At 40.1% G+C, this 24,471-nt stretch overlaps 1 protein-coding gene across 2 annotated transcripts in view; it reads left to right on the top strand.

Moving 5' to 3' along the window:
• SCAPER (S-phase cyclin A associated protein in the ER) overlaps positions 1 to 24,471 on the top strand; it is a 135,777-nt gene that overhangs the window by 12,754 nt on the left and 98,552 nt on the right. For both annotated transcript variants that reach the window (XM_074549526.1, XM_074549525.1), the window contains exons 5-15: positions 599 to 796; positions 8,364 to 8,464; positions 8,913 to 9,029; positions 10,882 to 11,042; positions 17,018 to 17,280; positions 17,700 to 17,918; positions 19,488 to 19,658; positions 20,111 to 20,186; positions 21,558 to 21,675; positions 21,965 to 22,076; positions 22,526 to 22,666. In XM_074549526.1, the coding sequence (XP_074405627.1) occupies positions 599 to 796; positions 8,364 to 8,464; positions 8,913 to 9,029; positions 10,882 to 11,042; positions 17,018 to 17,280; positions 17,700 to 17,918; positions 19,488 to 19,658; positions 20,111 to 20,186; positions 21,558 to 21,675; positions 21,965 to 22,076; positions 22,526 to 22,666 (1,677 nt within the window). The remainder of the gene's footprint in view (positions 1 to 598; positions 797 to 8,363; positions 8,465 to 8,912; positions 9,030 to 10,881; positions 11,043 to 17,017; positions 17,281 to 17,699; positions 17,919 to 19,487; positions 19,659 to 20,110; positions 20,187 to 21,557; positions 21,676 to 21,964; positions 22,077 to 22,525; positions 22,667 to 24,471) is intronic.

Genomic DNA, 24,471 nt, shown 5'->3' with positions numbered 1-24,471 from the left:
GATCAGGACACCCCAGAGCAGACAGAGAAATATTCCTGGTGCCCTGGGTTTCACACATGTTGGCTGTCCCCTGCACCCGTGCAGCAAAGCAGTACTGGCTCAGTTAAATCTGTGTTTTAGGGTGCATTTCACTGGCATTAACATGTTTTACCATGAGGGTTTAAGAATGTAATGTCTTGGTATAGAATTTCCCTGTGGTGGAATATTGCTGGTATGTTTTTTAGTAAAATGCTATTTTCACCTCTGGATATGCACATCTGTCAGAAAAAGTAATACAGGATATGTAATTAGAAAATGTATCTTTCCAGTGTGCTGAGAGGCAGAGTATCTCATACTGTGTGGAATGCAAAGATTATAACTGTCAAAGGAACAGAAAAACTGTCAAAGGAACAGAATCTAGTTGATCATAAGTGCTGCCTATATTTAAGAAAGTGTGTGTCAAAAACCTCAAGTGAGTGCAATGATGTTGTCTTCAGTGAAGCCATTCTTGTTTGCAGATGTTTCAGTTTGCTGGTGAAAGGTGTGTTGCACAGAAACCCAACTCCTTCCCACACTTCTGTTTTTGTTCTCCTTTCCCCTTGGACCTTGTTGTTTTCAGAGCAGTACCTTGGACTGTAAATTAGCAGCAGCAGGAGCTGGAGACAAAAGCTTTGACAAAAGCCCGACGAAGGCCAGGCAGCCTCGCAAGGTGGATCTGCGGGCTCGCTACTGGGCCTTCCTGTTCGACAACCTGCGGCGCGCCGTCGATGAGATCTACGTCACCTGCGAGTCAGACCAGAGCGTGGTGGAGTGCAAGGTAATGCCCCAGCTCTCTGTGCCTGCCTGCCTTCTAGCTGGCTTTTCTTATATTTTAGAAATATGAGAGGTAAATGAGGAATTAGAGCTTCATTTGCATTTTGTATAGGCTTTTAGATAGGAAAGCTGAGGGCATATGTATTTATATTTAAGAAAATGCTTTCACCTTGAGCAAGGACTAATTTTTAAATTCTATAAAATTGTCATGCTGTACATTATATTATTAGAGCTCAGCTATGTGGTGAAATCAGACTTTGTTAATTGAGTTCTGCTTTTGTTATTTTTGTGAGTAAGCACTGATTGATTTCTTTTTCCCATTAATGTCCTTTACTGTAGGTGGCACTGTTGTAGTTCAGCCTTTTTTACATTCATTTGCTTGCTGTTAAGTGGCTTAATTACACTTTGCTCCCTTTCTGCAGTGATAGTTATCACTTCTCATTCTCCCTTTGTTAAGAAAGTGATTGGTGGTCGAGTGTAAGCAATGTCTGGTTGGGATGTCACTGTAAGACACTTCCAGTTTCAAATAACCTGGATTTGTAATAGCTTGTGCATCTGGTTCACATTTTATTGTGATTTTCCAGTAGATTTTTAGAAATACCCTTGTCATTTAATAAAAATCACTCATGCTTTGGCAATGGAATTTATCACAAGCATTAAGAGAAGTCAGAATACATTATAAAAGAAATGTTAAAGAGATGACTTTGTTTTCGTATTAAACATGGCTGGAAACTCAACACATTCTGGAAATGATTATCTAATCACTGTAAAAAAATTCATATATCAATTTAAGTAAACTTTTTCCTTATCCTATGCATCTCATTCTCTGCTGTAATCAGACACAGCCAAATTGCTATTGAGATTAGTGTACAAATACATTTCATTGAAAGCAGCTTTGAGAACTGAACAGTAGCTCAGAGGCTTCCAAATCTCTCGTTGGTCTAACACAATTTAACATTTTGTTACTGAACTGTCTTCCTGCTCAGGAAACTTTCTGTAGAATTTTTTGGTTTAAGAAAGTCAGCCAACCTTGCATTGTAATTAAATTAGCATTTTGAACTTTTGTGACTGAAAGAACAGAAGCGTATTTGTGTCATTATCACATCTTTTGGGGGTTAGATACCGTTCAGCGTTTTAATCGGGCTGCTGGATCTGCTTTAGGATGGGGACACAACATGGCCTGAGTGAAAAGTCTTCATTTCAGCACTCTTGACAATGATGTATGGATCTGTATGGCTCAGGTTACTTGTTTGCAAAGCAGAGGTGAAAAAACCCAAAAATGAGCAAGCAGGGCAGTCCAGTGTTAAATGCTGTGAAACCTATTTAATGTTCATGTCACTCTTACCTTTCAAAAGATCTTTTTTCTCAGCACAACTGTGCCTTACCTAAACAGCTGGAATATGTGTTCGTGCTGTGGTCTTTTGTCTGGGATTTTCTTTTCCAGGTTACTGTTAAATTATGACTATTCTTTTCATAAATTACTGTAATTTCTGTTAATTAAGTTAGGAAGTGTGAAACTGCTTAGTCTTGCAAAGAATTTTTACTAATAATGTTTCTCTTCTATAAATTCTATTATTTGTCATTATTTTATGGTGGTTTTGACAGACAGTCCAGTTTCTCCCATTTTGACTGTTGGACATAGGTGGGAAATAATATGAAATAAGAAACCAAAATGGTCCCATTGCTAACCTTTCCTTCATTTTTTAAAGTGGTATTTTGAAAAATCCTTTCAATTAAGATAAATTCACATTATCAAAAACTTCCTTAATTTTGACCCTTTAAACTTCTATCAAATGGGCAGGTGCTATTCCATTTAACATTGTTGTTGTCTTCTAAGAAGACCCATTGGGAAAATGAAACATGACAACTTCTGGCATTTTATACCTTCTGTTTAACCTGGTGTAGAAGTGTTAGTTGGGGTTTTTTGGTATTTTGTGCCTTTTGCTGTCCCCTGTCCTAGGAGCTGCTGCAGTTTTATCGATTGTGTTGTCACTGAAGATGTTTGATGCTCCCCAGTGGGAGAGGCCTCTGGTGGCTGTTTGTGGTTGAAACTGCAGACAGAAGGGTTGTGGTGAGGATCCAAACAGTGGCAATGTGTGTAAGAGGATCAGTGCTTGTGTGCATTTCCTCAGCTTTGGGCTCTGCTGAAGTTGGTGTTCTGCTATTGATTTGGAACTGAGAACTCTCAAATCTTGTATGTAGATATATAGATATGGCTTGGATGCTTTGTGTGGAAAGGTGTAATGAACATGGCAGAATTATTTCTGAAATAAATGAAGAGTTCTCAAGTTTAGGCATCATCTCACTGTACATCAATCAGCTTGTGCAGTAGTGATAAAAGATTAAATATGTCCTAGTAGATATGGCTGTAACCTTCAACATTTGAAATGCAAATTGTGGGGATAGTCTCTATATTAGCTGGGCTTTTGTGTGGCTGATCTTTATATGAATATTTTACCTATGATTTTCTAGGTTTGGGTGGCAAGTGGAGGCAGAGCAGAAATGGTAAGGGCTTAAATCTCCTGCTGTATGATAAAAGATATTAAGACCAAAAGATCTGTAGATGGATAGAAGGCAGATTCTGTAATCAGCAGATGTCTTCAGCTGCTGTTCTTCTATGGTGTTTTCAGGTGTCTCAGCAACTGAGTTTGTATTTATATATGTGTATGTGTGTATGTATATATAAACAGAAACACTACACCCTCAGGTAAACCCCTTCTTGATAGAGTTTGAGCAACTGGATCCAACAACTAATGATACAGCAAGTATAGAAGAACATTGAACTACCTTTAATTTAATTTTGGAGGTATCTTCCTCCTAGAATGAATTAAGAGCTTCAGCTGTGTAAGAATCCATGTCTACACAGCTGTTCTTTTCCTTTCAAAAAAGCTGAATTTTATAATTTAAAAATTGAGTTCTATATTCCTTTTACATTGCTGTTTAGCATTACTTAGAGTCTGTACAATCTTTTGTCTTTTCACCTGAGATTAGTTTCTACTCAGAAAAGCCAGCATGTCTTTAGTCTGGGTATCCCTGTTGCTGCCTCTCCATCCTTTGCACCAGACATATATGTGTGTATATATGTGTATGTGTGTATTTAAGTTTTGTGTCATTGAGTCCTTGCATGTGCCACTGCATTAATTCTTCTGGAGAAAATTTCCTTTGGAAATGGTTGTGGTCCTTTGGGGCACATCCTTGTCAGGCAGGGGATTGTGGCTGCCCTGCTGAAGGTGCATCAGTGAGGAGCAGCTGAGGCCAGAGGTGCTGCATTTAACACTTGGGTCTAGGAGACCGTGTGCTTGCTTAAAATATTGTTTGTCACATACTGAAGTTGATAGAAGGAGAGTCCTTTGTCTAGAGGAGCTGCTTCCTTTCATCCCTTCCCAAAGCTGTAAGAATCACTTTGACAATCACAGTGGTTGAACCAACCCCAGAGCTGGCTTTAATTATCTGTAATTCAACCAAAGGAATTTTTGGAAGCAATTTTTGTGTCAAAGTACTGAAACACCCAGTTAACCTTGAAAACATACATTTAAAAAAAGAAGGAAGGAACTTAGTTTGTGTGCTAAAAGCATGTTCCAGTATAAAAAAAATTGAGTTTATTTTGGTAAATACATAAACTAAAATGTTCAGTATAGATAATGAAACAGCATAAAGTAGTGATGGTTTGTAAAATAGAACCCATATTTCTAGCTTGGCTAATAAGCTAAAGTACCAATGTGGTGACTGAATTAATTTCCCTGATGCATGTACTACTATTTTGGGTTAGAGTAACCTTAAAATCCTGCAGTCTTCAGTACTTCCCTGTTTGCCTCTTCCTTGTCTGAGAATGGGAGAATAAATGCATGAAAGGACATTTCAAAGGGGTTAAGGGCTTCCTGAAGTGCACTTCCATTCTGTAAAATGGGACTTCAATGGGCCTATCAAAGACCCAAGTCCTGACTGAGGATGGTTCCCATGTAGCTACTCCTGAAGATCTTTGTTGGTTACCTGGTCATTTATAGGATCACCTGTTGGGGTCTCCAGCTTGTCAGAGTGACTCCCAGAAAAGTTGCAAAGTCTCTTTTCCCAGCCCAGCAGTTGAAGAAGGAGTCAGAGCTCTTCATTTCTTGGTCTCAAGGTTGTTCATTGTTTCTTATCTATAAAATTCTTTCTCCTGTCCTGCTGAGATCAGCTCAGCAAGACAGTCAGAGGCACCAGAGGCACTCTGCCTGGCCCTGGGGCTGTGTTATGTCTTTATACTAAAAACCACGTGTACAATGTTTACAATTGCTTTCCAATACCCATCACCCATGTTAGACAGTGAGCTTCTACTCTAAACCAATCTGTAAGTGCCAACATCACAGCAGAAGATGGAGGCCAAGAAGAAGAAGAAGAAGAAAGGCTGGACACACCCAGTTCCCTCCATCTTGCCTCTTGAATCCCCATACCAAAAACCCCAAAATCTACTTTTCCACCCCATGATAACTTCACTAATATTCTACTTAAACTGTTGTGGCTTGCTGATCTTCATATAAGGTTGGTAACTTGCTCCATGGGTCATAATCAAACCCACAGGTGTTTTGGGCTCTGTGCCAGGGTCTCTGAGCCCCCTGGCCATCCTGGACAGCCAGAGGGATGCCCTGGGTTCTGACAGTCACACAGTTGAAGAGACTAGAAGTCCTACTTTGAGATAAATATATGGCAAGCAGAGTGATCAATGAAAGCTGGAGAAAAGAAGGGAAAACAAAAAAGAAACATGCAGAACAGAGAGGAGAAGGTAACAGGAGTTACATTGTGTCTGATTTGAGTTTCATGTCGCTGATTTTCCTTGAAGAGTTGTTTTCAGCAGTATTGCTTTCTTCCTTAGCTCAAGCTGTCTTTAAGAACCGTACAGGCTGGATGTGATTATTATTGAGAAATAATGCGATATAAAACTGTTGTGACTCCAGTGCAGCCGCAGCACAGCGGCCCGTGGAGGTTCCTTTTTGTCAGCAGCTTCTCGGCTGGTGCAGCTCTGCCTGGCTCAGGGCGGTGGCGGTGCCGCAGGTAGCGGGGCTGGCGCGGAGCCCCGGCCGGATCCGGTGTCAGAGGACAAAGGGACGGCGCCGGCCCGCCTGCCCCCGCCAGCCCCGGCTCCCTCGCACACCAATCGAAGCCGCTGCGGCCCATCGGGGAGCTAATTGGTAATTTTAGCTGGACATCTATATGGAGTTATCTGCGTGCCTGCAACGGCGCTTTCTGAGCCACTTTTGTTCTGCTCCATCCTGCTTGACAAAATGGCCCTCATGGCTTTGGGGAGAGAGATGTGCATCAGTGAGTGTGGGGCCGCTCCAGCTGCTTGTCTTGTTTGTATTCCCTTGTTCATAAAACATGGCTCGGGTTACAGCTGCATGGGTCTGCTCTGATCATTTCTGATAATGTGGAGCTAAACATTCCTTAAAATAGGTTAAACCATTTATTGTGGTTTTTTCCTGTGCTAGCTAACTTCAGAAATATAAGTCATATTCACGTTAATTCTTTTTTTTTTTTTTTCTTCCTGAGGAATATGTAAATGGCTGACTTGAAAAATAAATGATTCAGAATTAAATTTTGGTTTCTATGCTCTCATTGTTAGTAACAGTCAGCACAACTTAGCATGAGCTAACCTAAATGGACATGAATTGGATTAGAAAGCTGAAATTTTATTAGTGGAACAGAAAAAAAGAACTGGTTGAGACACTTGAGTTGTTCTTTTCTTGTAGCAGACTTTACTTAATTATTTTGGTGCTGTAAACCAACTGCTTTGTAAGAAAGATTTCTGTTAGCATTTTTGAGGAATATTTCAAAACAAAGAGCAACTTCTGCAGCAGCAGTGGGATTCTGTTTGATTTCCCTCCCTGGTGTCTGACTTTGGTCAGTATATGCTCTGTGTGTGTCATAAGGAATAGTTAAAAGGATACTCATGTCAAAACTGAAGCTGAATTTCAGTGTTAAACAAAATGAATAATAATCCATATGATTTTATATGAAAAAGCATTTTTCATGTGTTAGAGGTCTTTTTTCTGCTAAAAGGACAATTAAAAGTAAATATGTATGGGATGTGATGTTGCAACAATGTGCATTAGTTACCTGGACTGTAGGAGAGTGTTTTTACTGGTTTTGCTGTCAAAGGTTTTACTGTTAAAATTTGTAGTTATACACTTAAGAACCAATACCTTCTCATTTGTAATTGTTCCCAAAATTTCCAAGTAATAATTACTTTGAGCAGAAAATTTATCTTATTACCAGCAGGAATGACATTGGCACAGTACAGAACTTGTGAAACAGCAGCATTTTGTCATTAGTGTTTTTCCTTATACCATAAAGTTATGTCTGTACTTTACATTCTACATGTGAAGCTCATTTAAGTTTCATATTCAAGCTTCATTCATGGATTTTGATTATTTTCAGCACGTTGTCACGACAGAGTACAGGATACATTTTTCTTGTCTGTTATGAAAGCTGCTCTTTCTGGCTGCCATGAGCTCAGACTCTGTCCCTGAGAGAGGCATTCATGTGCTGTGTTGGTGAAATTCAGCTTTGCTGAGGAGGTGCCTGACATCTGTGTTTTGTCATGTTCAGTCAGTGATTTTTGAGTTTATATGTGGAATATGAAGAATTGCTCCTTTCCCTGCCAGTGGCAGCAGAAATTTGTAGTTTGCCCAGGTAACACAACTGAGAGTTCCATTATCATGTTTTGCTCTGCCTTGCAGTGAAAAACTGGTGCCATTAACTGAGTAGAGGCAACTTCCCTTGAATTTTTCATTGTTTCTGGATGTAATCTGACCATACCATAGGCACCACACTCACACATTTGTGCCAGCTGGGCATCAGTAGACACAGTCAATAATTTCTCAAAGTCAAGGATATTTGAATCAGAGACAAGACTCTTCAGCCGCTGCCATTTTGTCTGTGATTTTCTTCCTGGAGTAGTGTGAAGTTGATTGATATTTCCTTTTGTGACAGTTGATTTTATTTGTTGGAGACCAACATGTGGTTCCAGATTCAAACTGCTTCATCAAGGTTTTGCATGTTCTGAGTAAATCTCCAGCATGCCCACATCGTTTCTGACAGTGTAGGTTTTAATCCCACCCAGGTTCTGGTGCTGCTGCCTATGTGTAGTTTTGTCTACTTTTACTTCACAAACAGATTATTTGTGATATTTTTAGTTTTCCACAGACCTGTTAGGTTTTATGCAGTTTTGCCTTCTTGGTGATGTATGTTCAGCATATATCAAAAGATAACTCTGACCAAAAAAGGGGCATAAATAATGAAACAGGTATCCTTATGTGTGTTAAGAATTATTTTCCTGCAAATGTTGCCATTTTGACCTTACACATTGATGCTGACACAGATCTTGAATAATATGCACCTTTTTTTTAGGATAAATGTTTTAATGGTTGTTCACATAAAAATGTTTATTATCTGGGCTTTCTTGTTCTCAGGGGTTTTCCTGGGTTTATTTTTAATGAGAAAGCTAAATAGTAAATGTCCTTCTTTCTTTTCAGCTCTTTTATTGGGGTGGGGGATTGTTTTTAAATAGAAAGATTGATGTGATGGTTGCTTTTCAGGAAGTCCTGATGATGCTTGATAACTATGTAAGGGACTTCAAAGCATTGATTGATTGGATACAGCTACAGGAGAAGCTAGAAAAAGCTGATGCTCAAAGCAGGTAATTAGATTTATATTTTTTTAATCTACAGAGAGAGTAAAGTTCACAGTAAACTTCATTTTCTAGCAGAGCTTCAGCAAATGAACCAATTTTCCCTTTGGACAAAATGGGTGTGAGGACATTTTATGGGCATTGTCACTGTCACTTAGAAGTAGAGGATATTTCCAGTCCTTCCCTCATCTTTTCCTTTTCAGTGGTTGTTTTGATGCTTTGCTCTATACTGGAGTTTGAAATAAACATTTTATTCTTGAGAAGAGGCATTATTTTGGATATGGGTCTGGCTGATGGGGTTTGTAGTTAGAGTAGAAACAATTGCTGAGATGAATGATTAAATTCAGCAGCATTTGTTAATATACTGAGTGTTTGCTGGTTCTAGCTTTGCTTTCAGGTGATAGAGGAAGAGTTAGTGTGAATTGTATTTTTAAACTTTTCTTTCCTGGGTTTGCAGACCAACTTCACTGGCTTGGGAAGTAAAGAAAATGTCTCCAGGACGGCACGTGATCCCAAGTCCCTCCACAGACAGGATTAGTGTGACATCAAACGCTCGAAGGAGTTTAAATTTTGGGTATGAAACCAACTCAGAAGTTTATTGAAGCTAAAATAAAGATTAATTTGAAGCAAAGCTCACGAATGCACTATTTTTCTGTAGTAACCAATGTATTGTTTTGTTGTTGCTAAATCATATAAGCAATTTTTTGCGTTCCTTAACAAAAAGTCCATGATCTCTAAAGGAAAATCCTATCAAGGACTCGCTTTTTCCTGACTTTATAATACATTTAATAACTGGTAATTACAAAGACCTGAATATAAAACACTGTCAGTGTATTTCATGTGATCTGTTTAGTACTCTTTTCTCTCTACAAAGCAAAGATCAGAATGTCTGTAACTGGCATTTTAAAATGGCCAGTGTGTGCAATGTGAATGGCCAGCTGAGAGAGCAGAAGTAAATACAGCTCAGAAGGAGTGAGTGTAAAGTGAGATTATGATGATTCTGATGTGTGGCAAAACTGATACTAGTTCAAATGTAGAGCATGTTGTATACTACAGTAAAGCATCTTTTACTTGTTGAAATGAAAATGTCTGAAAGCAGTTCAACAAAAATGTGCACAGGTTTAGAGCAGCACTGCCTGGTGCTGTCCCAGTCTGGAGAGCACAGATGTGTGCAGTTGGAATCTCTCTCAGGGTATGTGCTGGAAAACAACAACCTTCAGGTTTGTTGGGATCTCACTGCCCGGTTTCCTGAGTGCTTGCATTGTCCTCAGCAGAGATGTGACACAGCACCTCTGAGGATTGAGCTCTCTGAAAATCAGGTATTTCTACAAAAATGCTACAAAGTGTGTTGGTGTAGGCCCTGTGTAGGTGAACCTGTTGATACCTACCTGAAACATCTGAAAGGTGTCTGCTGAAATGCCTGGTGGTGGGGAGAAAATATGCACAAGCACTCAAATGAAACACTTGAATCTGGTGGAAATCAATGCTCTTTTATTTTTATTAGAACATAACAGCTCAGCACAATTAGTCTTTCAGCCAAGCCTTATTTGGCTGTAATAACCTGTTGCTATTGCTGCTGGAGCTGTTTAATGCACAATCACAGGGACATGATGAGAAACTGTGTGTGTTAGAGCATGATGAGATGCTCTAACACATGTTAGATGTTAGAGCGAGATGAATTTTCTATCCTTCATCCTCTATTCCATGCTTGCAAATTTTAAGCAAGGCACCCCCAGAGGGCTGCATTATTTTGTGTGTGAGAGAGAAAATAGGATGGAAAATAAGGGCTGAGACTTACTTGGTGCTACAGAAATTTTTGGCAGAATGCTAGGAGTTACTAAGAAAGGAATAGGGGATAGAAGAGAGGGTAGTGGTGTACCTCTGTAGAAATTAGTGATTCATACCTGTAGTCATCTTTGCATCTTTGGAAAAGTACAGAAACTAGAAACAGGGACAATCAGAGGTATCCAACAGCATTGATGCAAAACCAAAATAATTTGGAGAAGAGATAACAAGAAGGGTGTGATAAATAGAATGACTTATGTGGAAGATGAGTAGGAAAATCTGTTCATTATTTTTAATGAAAAGGAATTGGGAGTACTAAATGGTCAAATGCCAGGCTTGAAATGACAGGAGTATTTTTCAAGATTTAGTGTGTAGAATTTATTATGCATTGCTTTGGTTGCCAAAAATATTAATGCCTTCAGAAATTAGTATCACAATGATTAAATTTAATCTTGTTTATTAAAAACAGCAATTAGTTGAGCAAATTACAACAACTTTTCAGTGTAAATTGCTGCAAGCTGGAGAGTTTGCCAAAGGAGAGGTGGTTCTGTTCAGCACTGTTGTGATGGTCTCATAAAGCTTTCTAACAAACCATTCTGTTACTTGCCCAGACACTAAAAGGAGCTGTGCCTTTCATTTAGGAACCCTGCAGTGACCATTTCTGCAACACGCCTGGCTCCCTCGGGTGTCAGTTGGGCCGATAAGGTAAAAGCCAACCATGGAACCAAAGCTGCCAATCCTGAGCTGGCCACAGCACAAGCCTGCCTGGCACCCCCTGCACAGAAGGCACTGCGGAAAAATGGCAAGTCCCCTTCTGTGGCCTAAGTTGTTTGCACAAACTGTGAGATGAAGTGAATTCAGAATGTGATGACCTGTTTTGCAAAGTACAGTGTTTAAATTCAATATGGAGATAAAAGATTGATGCAGCCTTTTATTGCAATAGTTAAATTTGAGCCAAAAGTGTGGTTTCATGTGAAGGTAAAATTCTGCTGTATTTTCACAAACTAGAATTTGATCTGTTAAAACCAGTTGATAACATCCCAAGGAGCAAAAGGTCTTTGGGCACAAACTGCCAATCTACTGACTGCAAGTTGGGATGGCTTAACAATATAAAGAATAATGCATGTCTGGGAATCTGGGAAAAGCTCAAGATCGTTTTATATGTCCTGGAAGAACATGTTATTAGAATTATGCTGAGGTAACAATTGATGTTTTTTTGGAAGACAAGAGTTACCACATTCAGTTATGAATTTTTTTTCTAAAGATGCTCTTTAGAGAATGCTTGATTCAGGATCTTTTGTTCTAGAAAAGATTGGTTTAGTTGCAGACATAAAAAACTACCATTTGGTTATTTGATTTATAAAATTACTTTCTTTGCACTGGATCTCTGAGATTGTCTTCAGAAATGCATTCTTTTTCATTTATTTTCTTCATGTGTGGTCTCAGATGACTTTCTGTAAAACCATCAGGCAGGATGTAGAAATGGATATTCTGAAAGAAAATTAAAAGTGCAATGCTTTATTTATTTATTTTTTTTTTTAAGTTCTGGGAAGTGCATGTATCAATTTAAGATAGGTGTATGCTCTGCCCAGGAGCAGTAGAAGCCATGTGTGGTGACTTGCAGACTTGTGCCATATCATGGAAGTGAAACACCTTGTCCAGGGGTGTGGCACGTAAGGTGAATGAGTTCAGGGGTGGCAGAACCATCACAGCCGTGCTCCAAGGGTGCTGGCTGACAGGGATCCATGGCTGCTGCCTGTGCCCAGTTGCAGTGAGCTGCTTAGAGAGCAGGAGCTGTGTGGCTGAGTTTGCAGCACTGCAGTTGATGTGTAATTGCACTTTTGAGATAAACCACTAGTTGAAGTTGCTCGTAACAAAAGCTTTTTCTGGTGATTGTTTCTTATAATAGAGCGACAGGGCTCCAAGCTGTTGCTAAAATTCCTTTATTAGGTGTTCTTGTGCATAGGGAGAAGGCTGTTAGCTACACAGGGAATAAAAGTGATCTGTATTTCAATATGGATAATGTATTTTAAGGGGCTAAGAGGAAAACAAAAGACTTAATGTTACTTTCAGAGGCTTTTAGACAGCTGAAGATTCAGTGTTGTGCTGTGTTTTATTGAATGTTACTTTCAGCTGATGAGCTCCAAATAGAGAGAAGCCCCTTAGGTCGTGTAGTACTGGCTACAAGTGTTCAGTAATCTTCAAATCAAATGGAGGATGTAATCCAGACTTGAAACATTTCATTTTAAGAAATAACAGTCATTCCTCTAGACTTTGTTTATTCTTGGGAATCTCTAATTGCTGACATTGAGCATTGGAGAATTTCAGTGATTTGCTCGTGGCTGAATTGTTTTGTTTTTAACAAATCACATTCTCTGTAGGAGCATGTTGTCCTGTGTGTGGGAGGTGGAATCACTTGGGTAAGATCCAGTTAACCCCAGTGATGAAAACAGAAGAAAATCTGTGAAGTTTCTGTGAAGGGAGCCACAGGGGCTCTTCCCATGCATTATTGGAGCAGCTCTGAGCTCGTGTATCTGCTCTGCCCGTGCCCAGTAATGCCCTCCCCAAGCAGCTGTGTGGGGCAGGTGGGCCTTGGGGGAAGGGTTCCCCTGCCCACCCAGAGCCCAGCTGGGGCTTACAGCCTCAGGATTTCCCCAGACACTTTTTCTCCAGTGATTTCCAGCAGCATTATCGTTAGGTCTCACAATGATTTTCTGATGTGGGTGAGTGGTATGATACTGTATCTGTTTCATGGTTGATGCAATTTCCAAATCTAACTAACTAAGCCCTCAGGGAGAAGGAAAATGCATTATTTTTCCATATAGTTCTTTCAATCTTTCCTTTTCTGAATGCATAATTAAATGAGGTTAAATCATCTTATCTCATTTCCCTCATTAAACTTACTGTTACCCTCAATATTTTAATGAATTTTAAAAAATTGTCTTTCATGCTTGAGTGTTTTTTACAATATGGAATGGAGTCTGTTCTTGCTGTCTGAGCAATTTCTGCTCATGAATTCCCTGGTGCTTGTGGTAAAAAGTGAGATGAGTTATGCAAGTTTAGAGTGTGTATTAGAAATGGAATAGGTGCTTACAATTAAAATAATGTTATGACAGGATTTAGGACAAAGAACAGTCTAGAACATGTGAACTTCTCAGAAGCACTAAAATTTTTTTCTGCTGCCATACTTGAAATCTGGTTGGTTTTTATTGTTATTACTATCATTATCTTCTTTCTTGTATGAATTGCTCATGTCCATAGCTGTGAATAGATGTTCTGTGTAATGTACCTAAGACTGGAGACCTTGCAGGATGTCCAGCCCTCCCAGGCAGCTCTCCTGGTTGGGGCTCAGATGGGGCTGCAGTTTATTTATGTGGGGCTTTGGGCATGAAGTCACTGGTGAGTAAATTTTTTAGAGGGGCTGTGCATCTCCTGAGGTAGAACTGCCTGGAGCTGGCACACAGGTGCCTGCATTTCTGTTTGTGGTGTTTCCAGTGAGCTCCTTGGGCAGTTCTTCCAGATGGAGCAGCTTCCCAAGGGCCTGGAGGCTGGGAGGGCCCTGGGATGACAGATGGCTTGTCACATCCATGTAACACAAGAGCAGGCAGGGACAGCCAAGTTCACATGAAACTGGAGAATGATCAGGGCAGGCAAATGAATTATTCATTTACAAAGCTCTGGGAGTAATCAAACCCAGCATGTGATATGTAGCCTGTGGAGATGGCTACTGAGCTATAAGAATTCCACAGAGAGGGAAAAAAACATGGAGAAAGATTGGTGCCTCACTGAGTGTTAACTTTGTCTCTCATTAGATGTGACCTAATGTCAATAAACATTTTAGCTTTGCAAACTCTTATTTAAAAATGTGCCTGGAAGTGACTGAACCCTGAACTAAAATGAGCAGAATCTTCTGGTGCACTGTAATTGTCAGGTGGCATCACACTGTTAAACTGACTCCAGGTGGGTCAGGAGTCTGAATACATCCATGAATTAAAAACTGCTTTGTCTTTAAAGCCACCAAGCAATATTCTTTCAAATGCAAGTATTTCTGGGTTAAAATGCTTGGTTGAGTCTTGGGTAATAAATATGAATCTGACAGTGAACAAATGCAAATTAAAAATTGAACATGTATGGCTTTTATGAAAAGATTTGTTCTTACTTCAGTAAGTGTGATTATGGTTTTCTATTTCTCTGAATAATTTTATTCTGATTCATTCTGTCATTTTAGACTACTAAGAAATATGCCACGAGACAAAGAACAACTAGGCAAGACAGGCAAGAATATTCTTTTTTGGTAGAATAAGCTTTAGTAGATATTAGTAAAAGATACTAGTATGATTGTTAAGATACATTTTTATGATTAATATATCTTATTATCTAGATGTTAGTAAAATGATGTTTAGGTGGTAGATACAACAAAAGGGTATCTATCTTCTGATCCTTTGAATGTAGAAAAGATGCTTTTATGTAAAAGGTGACTTCAGTTTTCAGAACAAATAGCAGTGAAGTGTTTCAACAATCTTGTTATTCAAATGACAAGCAGAAAGAATTGCAGCCCAAAGGTTGCTGCAGTAAAACAGTGGTGGTTTTTTGGTTGGTATTAGTAGTTCTGACCAATCTCTGCTGTTACTGGCCAGAGAAATTTCTTGGCCAGATTGTGTCCTAAGGCAGATACAGCAGAGTCTCTGTGGTCCCATTGGATACTAAAATGAGTGGGGTGGGAGAGAAGGTGCCTGGGCAGTCCCTGTCCCACAGGGTGCAGGGCCAGGTGCTGCCCAGGCTGGGAGCTTTCTGCAGTAAATCTGCTTGTGATTCCTGGGGAATTAAACCCTGCTCCCTGGAGAATGGCTGCAGTTGAGGTTGTCCCTGAGAGGGCAATATGTTCCCATCACTAGGTCCTGTAGGTAATATTTTTTCTATATGAAGAAATTAAAGAAGGCCAAAGTTGCCTGCAGGGGTCAAGTGGGCAGTCTGTGGCAAAGGAAAATGTAATTGGTGTTTTTTTGACTGCTGTTCTGGTCAGTGGGACACACTGAAATGTGTGCAGATGCACGTGAGGAGAAGGAACACAGGAAGGCTTTTTGCAGACTCTGGTACCAGCAGTGATCTGAAGAGATCAGCCATATTCACTCAGACAGTTTGGGAATTTTGTTTACTTAAAAATACACAGTAATTTTTCTGGAATGAAACTGTCTCAGCAGTAAAATACCAAATTATTTTTTTGCATCTATCATTGAGGTTTGTGAACAGTTATATAGTTATGTAAAACCAGCTGTTGCATGAGCTGCTCAGCAAAGATAAATTCCAGTACAGTCCTGTCAAATTCCCTGGTAACTCAGGAGTTACACCAGCTGTTGGGCCAGGCTGCTGTGTTTCATCCTGAGATGTTCAGAGAACCTCACAGTTAAATAGCAATGTTTGCAAAATGCTGGATGCCAAGGGCAGCAAAGGATAAACGTGCCATCAGTTCTGCTTTTGGCTCATTTCCAGTTTTCTGGTTACTGCTGCTGTTGGGCAGCAGTTCAAGTGCACCTAAAGGCTGCTTAGTCCAGTTGATATGTTAAACCTTAACATTTGAGCTCCAGCTCTGGTCTTTATGCCTGCACTGTATGACTATCTTTGTTAGTAAAACCCTTAGAAATACCCAGAGAATTAATTGTTTAGACAAGTTGTATTCTAGATTATTACCCTCTGTAAAACAATGTTGGGATTTTTTGCATGTCTACTCCTCCAGGTAAAAATCATCTCCTACACCCTTCTCCTTTTTTCATGTGAACAATCTTAAAAGCAGCTTTTGCCAGGAGTATATTGGACAGTATATACATAGTTAATTCTTGAGTTTTTTGCAAGAATTTTTGTTCAGCGAATAGACAGGCCTGAGCTTACCTTTCACACTTGTGAGTTGTGCTGTCAGGCTTCAAAAAATCTCCTACAGTTGTTTCAAGATGTGTGGGAAATTACATGCTGCTGTTAATTGCTGGCCACAAAAACGTTACATATGTGGAAGGAGTTCACTTTGAAATCTGCTCACACCTAGGACCTGATGCTTCAGGCAGACGAATGTAACTTTAAATGGTTTTCAAGTACGTACCACCATCAGAAATATTGATCAGAAAGTTGTATGTAACAGCTGTATAGAAATCAAAGTAATTGAAGAAAGCTGCTTTTCTATTTTCTCCTTCAGCTTGCATTCCTATTCTAGCAATATTTTGCTATTTCCTGGAATCCAGGAAAAGCAGTTTTCTAAAAGCTGACACCAATTAGTATATTTTTGTTGCCAGAGTGAAACAAATAGAAAAAGAAGTAAAGAAAGCACTGGCAGAATAGTAAGGATAGTGAGCCACATTTCTGCTTTCTTTGCTGAGTTGAGCTGTTTTGTCTGTACTCGCACTTCCACAAAAGGCCTCTAATGTTACTGTTGCTGCAGAGAAGAGCAGATGCTGTTGCTTTGTTGTGCTTTACCATCTCATGAAATAGCAAGGAAAAACATGGCAAGTTTAAGTACACCTTGCCATTTCCCAGAGCTTTTTGTGCCTGAGCTGCTTCACTCTGCAGTAACAGAACGTGTCCCATGAATGGAGTTCAGTGTCTGTAATACCAATAGCATTCCTTCAAGTAAAAGGCTTTGCTGAAGAGTATGTCATTGATTTGTTTGGTATTGATTTGTAAAGAGAACATTTTTCTCCACAACTTGTGCAGTCCTGTAATAAAGCAGTAGTTTCTGATGCTCCTGTTAGGAGTGTTCCTGTCTGAGAGGGGGGTGTTTTTCTCCCGTAGATCGGAAGGACGCCGAGGGCTGGGAGACGGTTCAGCGTGGGAGGCCCGTTCGATCTCGCTCCACTGCTTTGGCAGCAAAGGCTCCTGCAGCTGCAGAATCACTGAAGTCCAGAGGTGACAGTGACAAGGAAAATGTCCTTTCACCACCAGCAGAAAACAAGCATGGGAGCTCAGTCACCGGCAGTGCTGCGTCTGAAAGCACAGAGCTGGTACAGAAGGATCCTTTGCATCACTCTGAGGGTCCCCTTACTGAGAAGGCTCAGGTCAGTCCATCATTTTGAACTGTTTTCTAACCCTAAATCTTGCAACTTTTCTTCAGAGCATTTTCTAAAGGTGGTGTTGGCTAGAGCTTTTGTGAACTTACCAGATCAGGAGAGGCTGTTCAAATAATGGTTATTTCAGTTACATTTATGAAAATGCAGTTAGGATGTCAGCACAAGTAGGCTAATTAAAATTATGATGCTGTAGACAGCTTTTCCATGTTTTCCAACCAGTCAGAATTCAACACATCTCATACATACATTTCAGGTAGAAAGATCCAACTTTTGCAAGGTAATGAGCACCTGAAATAAGTGAAGTTATTTGCATCACTCACTGTTGTTGGTTGTTTCCTTACAATTTGACTCTGACTTTTAAAATCAGTATGATCCATTTTGTTAATTTTGCAAATGCCTCTTGTTAGTTCCCAGCCTCGGAAGCCAATGGGAGCACTGGCACAGCACTGCAGGGGGATTCCTTAGAACCAGCTCCTGAGATGCCTCCAGTTCTCAGCAGCCCTGACTGCAGTTCAGAAACTCTGCAGATGAATGAGGCTTCCCCCCAGAGCACTGGCTGTGCAGACTTGCATCAAACAGAAAAAGCTAAATCTGAAACTGAAATGGATCCTGCAGATATTTCAAATGTGAGTGCTGCCAGATTGGTAAGAAACCTCATAAGATTTGTGAGTGAATAATAAATCTAAGCCTTAATTTTCTCGGTCTGTGTTGCACAGTGTTTGCTGTTAGCCTTATGTAAAAACTGTAGAAAAATCTATGAGGTACCTTCTGTAAGAAAAATAAATTGTTGCACAAATTCTTTACTTGTAAAATTCAATTCTGGTAAAGTTTCAGAACTTAAACTAGAAATATAGAAGTGTGTTACTTGGAATAGATAGATCTTTGCTCTCATTACTTATTTTAATAATGTTTGTGCTAATTTTTCATTTAAGTCACACTCTCATTAAAGTCCTACTTCAGTTTTGCTCATCATTCAAACTGGAAGCACATGGGATATCAAAATTCTGTTAGAAACAGTCAGACCTCTGCCTTTTAAGTCTTGCTGAGCTGCTCTGCTGGGTCTTCCTTTACAACAAGCAATTTGGAGGAATGCCATTCTTAAAGCAAAAAGCATGAAGTCAGTGTTCTGTTTTTATCTGGTTTCCCAAAAAGAGTGTGCTTTCCTGCCTGGAGAATTCTGCAGGTCTCAGGGTGTGTTTGCTTCACTGGGATTCTCTAACTGGAGAGTTGCAGTAATGTTACACAAAATCCAGGTTACGCTTCCAGGTGCTTTGTTTTGTCCTGGGTTTTTAGGGGTTTGTGTTCATTTTGGTTTGGTTTTGTTTTGTCAGAAACTAGATTAAAATTCTGATTTGCAGAAGTTTTCCTGTAAATCACTTTCCCCTTAACTTTTGCAAGCTGGGGTCCTGCTAGGTAATTTCCAAGCCAAGTACCTGTTTGCTTTTAGAACAGATTTCAAGCATCTCACCCACTAACATTGTTTCAGATGCTCAGTTATTAGCAGTTCAGGATGCTGCCAGGTTGGTGGGGTCTGTGTCTCTTGGAAGCTTTTTACTGCCCCAGATTAGCCTGCTTTGAGCCCCAGTTTGTGTATTGTGGTGCACTGTCTGGTACTGGAGTGGGAGTGGTCTGGTTAATGCTGGACACTAGAGAAGGAAACACAGTCAGCACATCCAGGCTTACATTTTTGCCCCATTCTTTTGTCATTCATGCTGGAAAACAAGTACAGCCTGAGATTCCATTGTATTAACTATAGTGAAATTTCCAGATACAGCTCATGCAGATAATTTCCATCTTTAAATAATACTTTGGAGCATGGTTCCTTTTGTAGAGGTGACAGCATGGCGTGCACTCATGTCTCAGAGTATGCCTTGCTTAGTCCCCAAGAGTAAGTATTTAAAGCAGTAATTGCAGGAGAACTGTCTTTGTGCTTTCAATGACAGGGTTGGCAGAAAACAAGTTTTTAAATTATGTGAATAATTAATTTTGTGTTCCATGTAGTTACTGAGTTAATAGTTGCTACTTTTTAGTGGGGTTTGTATTTTCAGCTACTTTCACAAAATATACCAGTAAAAAAACTGTAAGTAAAGAGAAGTTGAGCAAAATATCATACAATTCATATTAACTATGTAGAATCCTCCTTTTTGTGCCTGCTACTGATTTTGGTTATTTTTCTGGTGTCATGTTTGCTCCAGTCCATGGCAGAAGTCCTGGCTAAGAAAGAGGAGTTGGCAGATCGGCTGGAGAAAGCCAATGAAGAAGCCATTGCCAGTGCTATTGCAGAGGAGGAGCAGTTAACCAGGGAGATTGAGGCAGAGGAGAACAATGACATTAACATCGAGACTGACAATGACAGTGACTTCTCTGTGAGTGTCCAGTTCATTGTTCTGTACCTTGTTAAAGCTGTGTTGTCAGTGCAGAATGAATATAGAATTTTTAGTGGTTTTTTTGGCATTGAAATAACCTGTTTGACATGTGCCATGTAATAATTATCCCACACTGAGGGATATTTTGTCTTACTAAACTCAGCAGCACTGTGCTGCTGTGTGGTGCAGAGCCCTCTGAGCTTGCAGTATCCTGCTGCTGATTTCTGGGTGCAAAACGGGGAGCTGAGACTTGTTACATTCATTGCTGCTGTGGAAGAGTAGATGAAGCAAAAGTCTTCATTTTTACTGTCAGACTGGGAACAGCACTGACCTTTGGGGAGGCCAGTTCTGTTTGGAAACATTGCTGAATATTGCTGAGTTGGCACTGTTTAATGTGTGTGTGCACCTGTGAGTTGAAGTTTGTTTTTACTCTGGTTCATGTTAAATTTCAGGCTAATATGGGCAATGGAAGCATATCCTTCTGTGGTTTGTCTATGGACTGGAATGATGTTCTGGCAGATTATGAAGGTAAATTTTTGTATATTACTGTGCTTACATGGAAATCTAAAATTTAGAAAAATGCCTGTTTTATTCATGGCCAGTTAAGGTTTCAGAAGTTTGCCCAACACATTCCAAGTAATGTTATCTTCTCTGTTGTTTCCTGAGGAAAGATGGAGTTTGTGTTCAGACTCTGTGTCTCATTGTTCTTAAGTTCTCTTTCTGCTTCTCTCTATTAGAACTTTATGGTTTTTAATCCAGATTTATATTATCATCTGGATCAAAGTGCAATAAAATCATTAAGCATTAAAAAAGGACACGCATATTAAAGATGCTTCAGTCTGTGTTTGCACCTAGGCCCAAGGAAGCCCATCTGAGGGAGAACTAGAGAGAGTAATCCTTTATTACTGGCATTTCTTGTGTGTTTAAATTATCCCCACTCTGGTGGTGTTCAGAGGGGTCCCAGGACAAGGGAAGAGACGAGGATCTGACTCCATGTTTAGAAAGCTGATTTATTATTTTATGATATATAGTATATTAAAACTATACTAGAATAATGGAAGAAAGGATTTCATTGGAAGGCTAGCAAGGAAAGGAAAATAATGGAATGATAATAAAATCTTGTGACTAAATGAGCCTTGCTTGGTCGTATCCTATGCAAGCTGTTACAGCTCCAGAGCTCAGTCCCCAAGGGGACTGGGTGCTAGAAGCCAGCTTGCTCTCAGACCAAGGCCATGGGACAGCCCCTAGCAAGCAGGGAATATTCAGCTCTTAGTGATTAGGCAGCTCTTGTGATTTCAGCTTTGCTTGCTAGGTAGCTTTCCCTTGGCCTAAGGCTCCAGCAGACGGTAGAGAGAGGAGAAGCAGAAGACCCTGGCTGTTCCACGAGTATGGCTTTATTGAGGGGTCCGTGAAGGGTCTCAGCTCTTCTTCTTCCGAGTTAGTAGGGTACAGTATGCTACTTTTATACCCTTGGCCCGGATCCAATCCTGACCAATGGCAAAGCTGTTAGAGTGACCATAAGTGACCAATAGTAGGGTTTAACACAATATTGCCTTACATGGCTATAGGGATAAGGTACAAGGCGGATGTCCCTGGAGACAGGAAACTTCTTTGCCGCTGTGTCAGCATTCTATTCTCCAAGGGGCCCTGGCTAAACCTGAGGGGTTTACTACATGTGACTGACCAGAGAGTCTGAGACAGAGGGACTGTGATTGGCCATTAATTAAAAACTACCACATGAGACCAATCCCAGATCCACCTGTTGCATTCCACAGCAGCAGATAATCATTGTTTACATTTTATTCCTGAGGCCTCTCAGCTTCTCAGGAGAAAAAAATCTTAGCAAAAGAATTTTTCATACAACATGTCTGTGACACCCCCTTTGTTTTACCCGTGCAGCTCGTGAGTCGTGGCGCCAGAGCAACTCGTGGGGAGACCGAGTGGAGGAGGAGCCCGCGCGCCCGCCCGGCCACGGCATCCACATGCACGAGAAACTCTCCTCGCCCTCACGCAAGAGGTGCTGCCCTTGCTGCTGCCTGGCTCAGCCAGGGAAAACTCTCCACAAATCTGCTCGCTTTGAGTCTCTGGGTGGAAAGTGCTACAGAAATCTCTATTTTCTTATGAGTAGGCTTGTACTTCATTGTCCACTAACTAAAGTCTAGAAGAACAGTATTCACATTTACGGGAAATAATTGCCCTCCAGTGGCCTGTTTGTTTTCTCTTAGTGAAATGGCATGGAAATGTTTGCTACACTGTCAGTTAATATTGTCTAACTTGATTTTATTCTTCTTTGGTTTTATTAAAAGGACAATAGCAGAATCCAAAAAGAAGCATGAGGAGAAACAAATGAAAGCTCAACAGCTGAGAGAAAAGTTACGTGAAGAAAAGACACTGAAGCTTCAGAAATTAATGGAGAGGGTAAGTTTTCTGTGATATAAAGGGCTGCTCTGCTGCCTTGCAGGAAAGGATTTTTTTTCCACATAGTAGATTATATTAGAGATTCAAACTAGTGGTGAAGTGAAGTTGTTATCTGCATATGAGTTTACATAGTTTTCACAGCTGACTTGTGCATCACAGCAATTAAAGAAAGCATTATTTCAAATCATGAACTTCTTGACTATTTTATAGGAGACAATCTCAGATTCAGGGAAGGTATGACAGGAGGAGAAATGTGTTGCATGTAATCAACAGAAATGGTAAAACTCACCAAACTGAAGCAGTGTACTTCGAGTTAAACTTAAGGCAGGCTTTGTGTAGGGCATGATAATACTTTATTACTTTATTATTGAAGAAAGCTTCAAGGATTAGAAGATTCAGGCCCTGTTGTCAGATGTTGTGTTAGTAATGAATTGACTCCTTATGTGTAGGAGAAAGATGTGAGGAAATGGAAAGAAGAATTGTTAGATCAAAGGCGCAGGATGATGGAGGAGAAGTTACTCCATGCAGAATTCAAACGTGAAGTGCAGCTACAAGCAATTGTGAAAAAAGCACAAGAGGAAGAAGCTAAGGTGAGTGACTTTGTTTTCAAAGGAACTATTTCATAGCTGTGCTTTTTTAAATGTTGTACTCAGAGTGCTTTGAAGTAGTTTGTGAAGGACAGTGCAGTTTAGACACGAGCCCTGTGAGCCATGAAGCAGATAAATGCTGATGTCTAAATGGTGCACTTTTCTCTAATACAACTTAAAATTAATTAGCTGTTGTTAGACATCATGATGGGGTGGTGTGGGAGAAAAGATGGAATGAAAGAAAGAGCTGATCATTATCGTGCTGCTTTTGTTCCTCACAGTGTGGGGCAGCTGTCATTTTTGGTGATACCTAGTCCTCCTGGAAGGACTAGAAGATCTGATGATCAATTCTCTGCTTTTCCAGCTCCATGGGGGAGCTCATTTTTCTTCTCATTTGTTAAAAAGCCATTCCAGATCCAGCATTCTGTGTCCTGTGTCCAACAGTAGTTGTGTTGCTGTGTTTTGTACCACAGATGTTGTTGAGCAGCTGGGAATAGACAGAGACCTGCAGTTAGTATGTGGCAGCTATTCTAAATTAAGTATATTTAGTGCTCTTCTGACTTAATACATAATTCCATAAGGCAGTCACTAGATGAATGCTTTTTGGTTTGCTTCCTTCGTACTACTTTGCTGGAATTTTTAGTGGTTTCACTCCAGCTAGCAGCTAAGCACCACACAACCACACACTTATTCTGCCTCCTGTCCCATGGGACTGGGGAGGGAAGAGAGAATCAGAAGTGTAAAGGTAAGAAATCTCATGGGTTGATACAGAAACAGTTTAATAACTGGTTGGGGAAAAATCAGTTCAAAGAAAAAGGAATATAACAAAGAGAGATAAGTGATAAGGTCAAGTGATGCCAAAGGAAACAACTGCCAGTCCCTGAGCAGTGGCCCCACACCAACCTCTCCCCCGTTTGTTGCTGTGCTGATGTCCTGTGGTCTCAGATATCCCCTTGGTCCCTTGGCCTTGATACTGTGCAAGCCCTGCTCAACAGTAATTAAAACATCCCAGTGTTGTCAGTACAGTTTCCAGCACAAATCCAAACCATAGTCTCATCCTAGCTGCTGCAAAGAGAATTAACTCTATCCCAGCCAAAAGCAGCGTAAAAGAAATGAAGTATTTTGTTTTAAAGCCTGTTTTTCCCAAGTGAAGATACATGAAACTGTTTCATTATATGATGAGCATGTGTCTCAGCTGTGATTGATGCAGCTGTTCATTTGTGTTTCAAGATAAGCACAACAAAACTGATTGCACTTTTTTACTTAGTTGCTGTTTCTCTCTTGGATTAAAAGGATTTCTAGACTACCTAATTCAGTCTGCCATACATTGATTACTATTCCATTACACCAGCGTGACTTCTGTAATTGTGCTAACTAAATCACACTTGCCATAGTTCCCCAGATAAGCAGATGTTTCAAATATTGTGTATTTAACTGTGTAGGATCTGCTGGCTTATGAGGTTCCACGTCTCTGGAAATCAAGGTTAATTGGGCCAGAAGGCTTTAGAGAAATAGCTGATGGGTAGGATAGCTGCAGACCATGGTAACTGTTGCTGCCCAGTTGGTTATCTAAATACCCAGTGCTTGCTTGTTTACTGACCTGTAAAAGCCATCCTGTAAATGGATTCCAGTCAGTAAACAAAGTTACAAACATAATCCTACCACTCTTTTTCATGATCTGTTTTTGTCTGACCATATGTGTTCTCTTTACCTGTTTTATTTAGTGTACACATTGAAGTTCTTTTTAGCTAACCTGTTCTTACTTTTTTTTTTTGTTCTTATGTATGACACTTATGTATGAACATGTA

Source organism: Zonotrichia albicollis, chromosome 11 (assembly GCF_047830755.1).
Source record: "Zonotrichia albicollis isolate bZonAlb1 chromosome 11, bZonAlb1.hap1, whole genome shotgun sequence".
In the NCBI taxonomy this organism is placed as follows: domain Eukaryota; kingdom Metazoa; phylum Chordata; class Aves; order Passeriformes; family Passerellidae; genus Zonotrichia; species Zonotrichia albicollis.
This window is presented reverse-complemented; position numbering and strand designations above follow the sequence as displayed.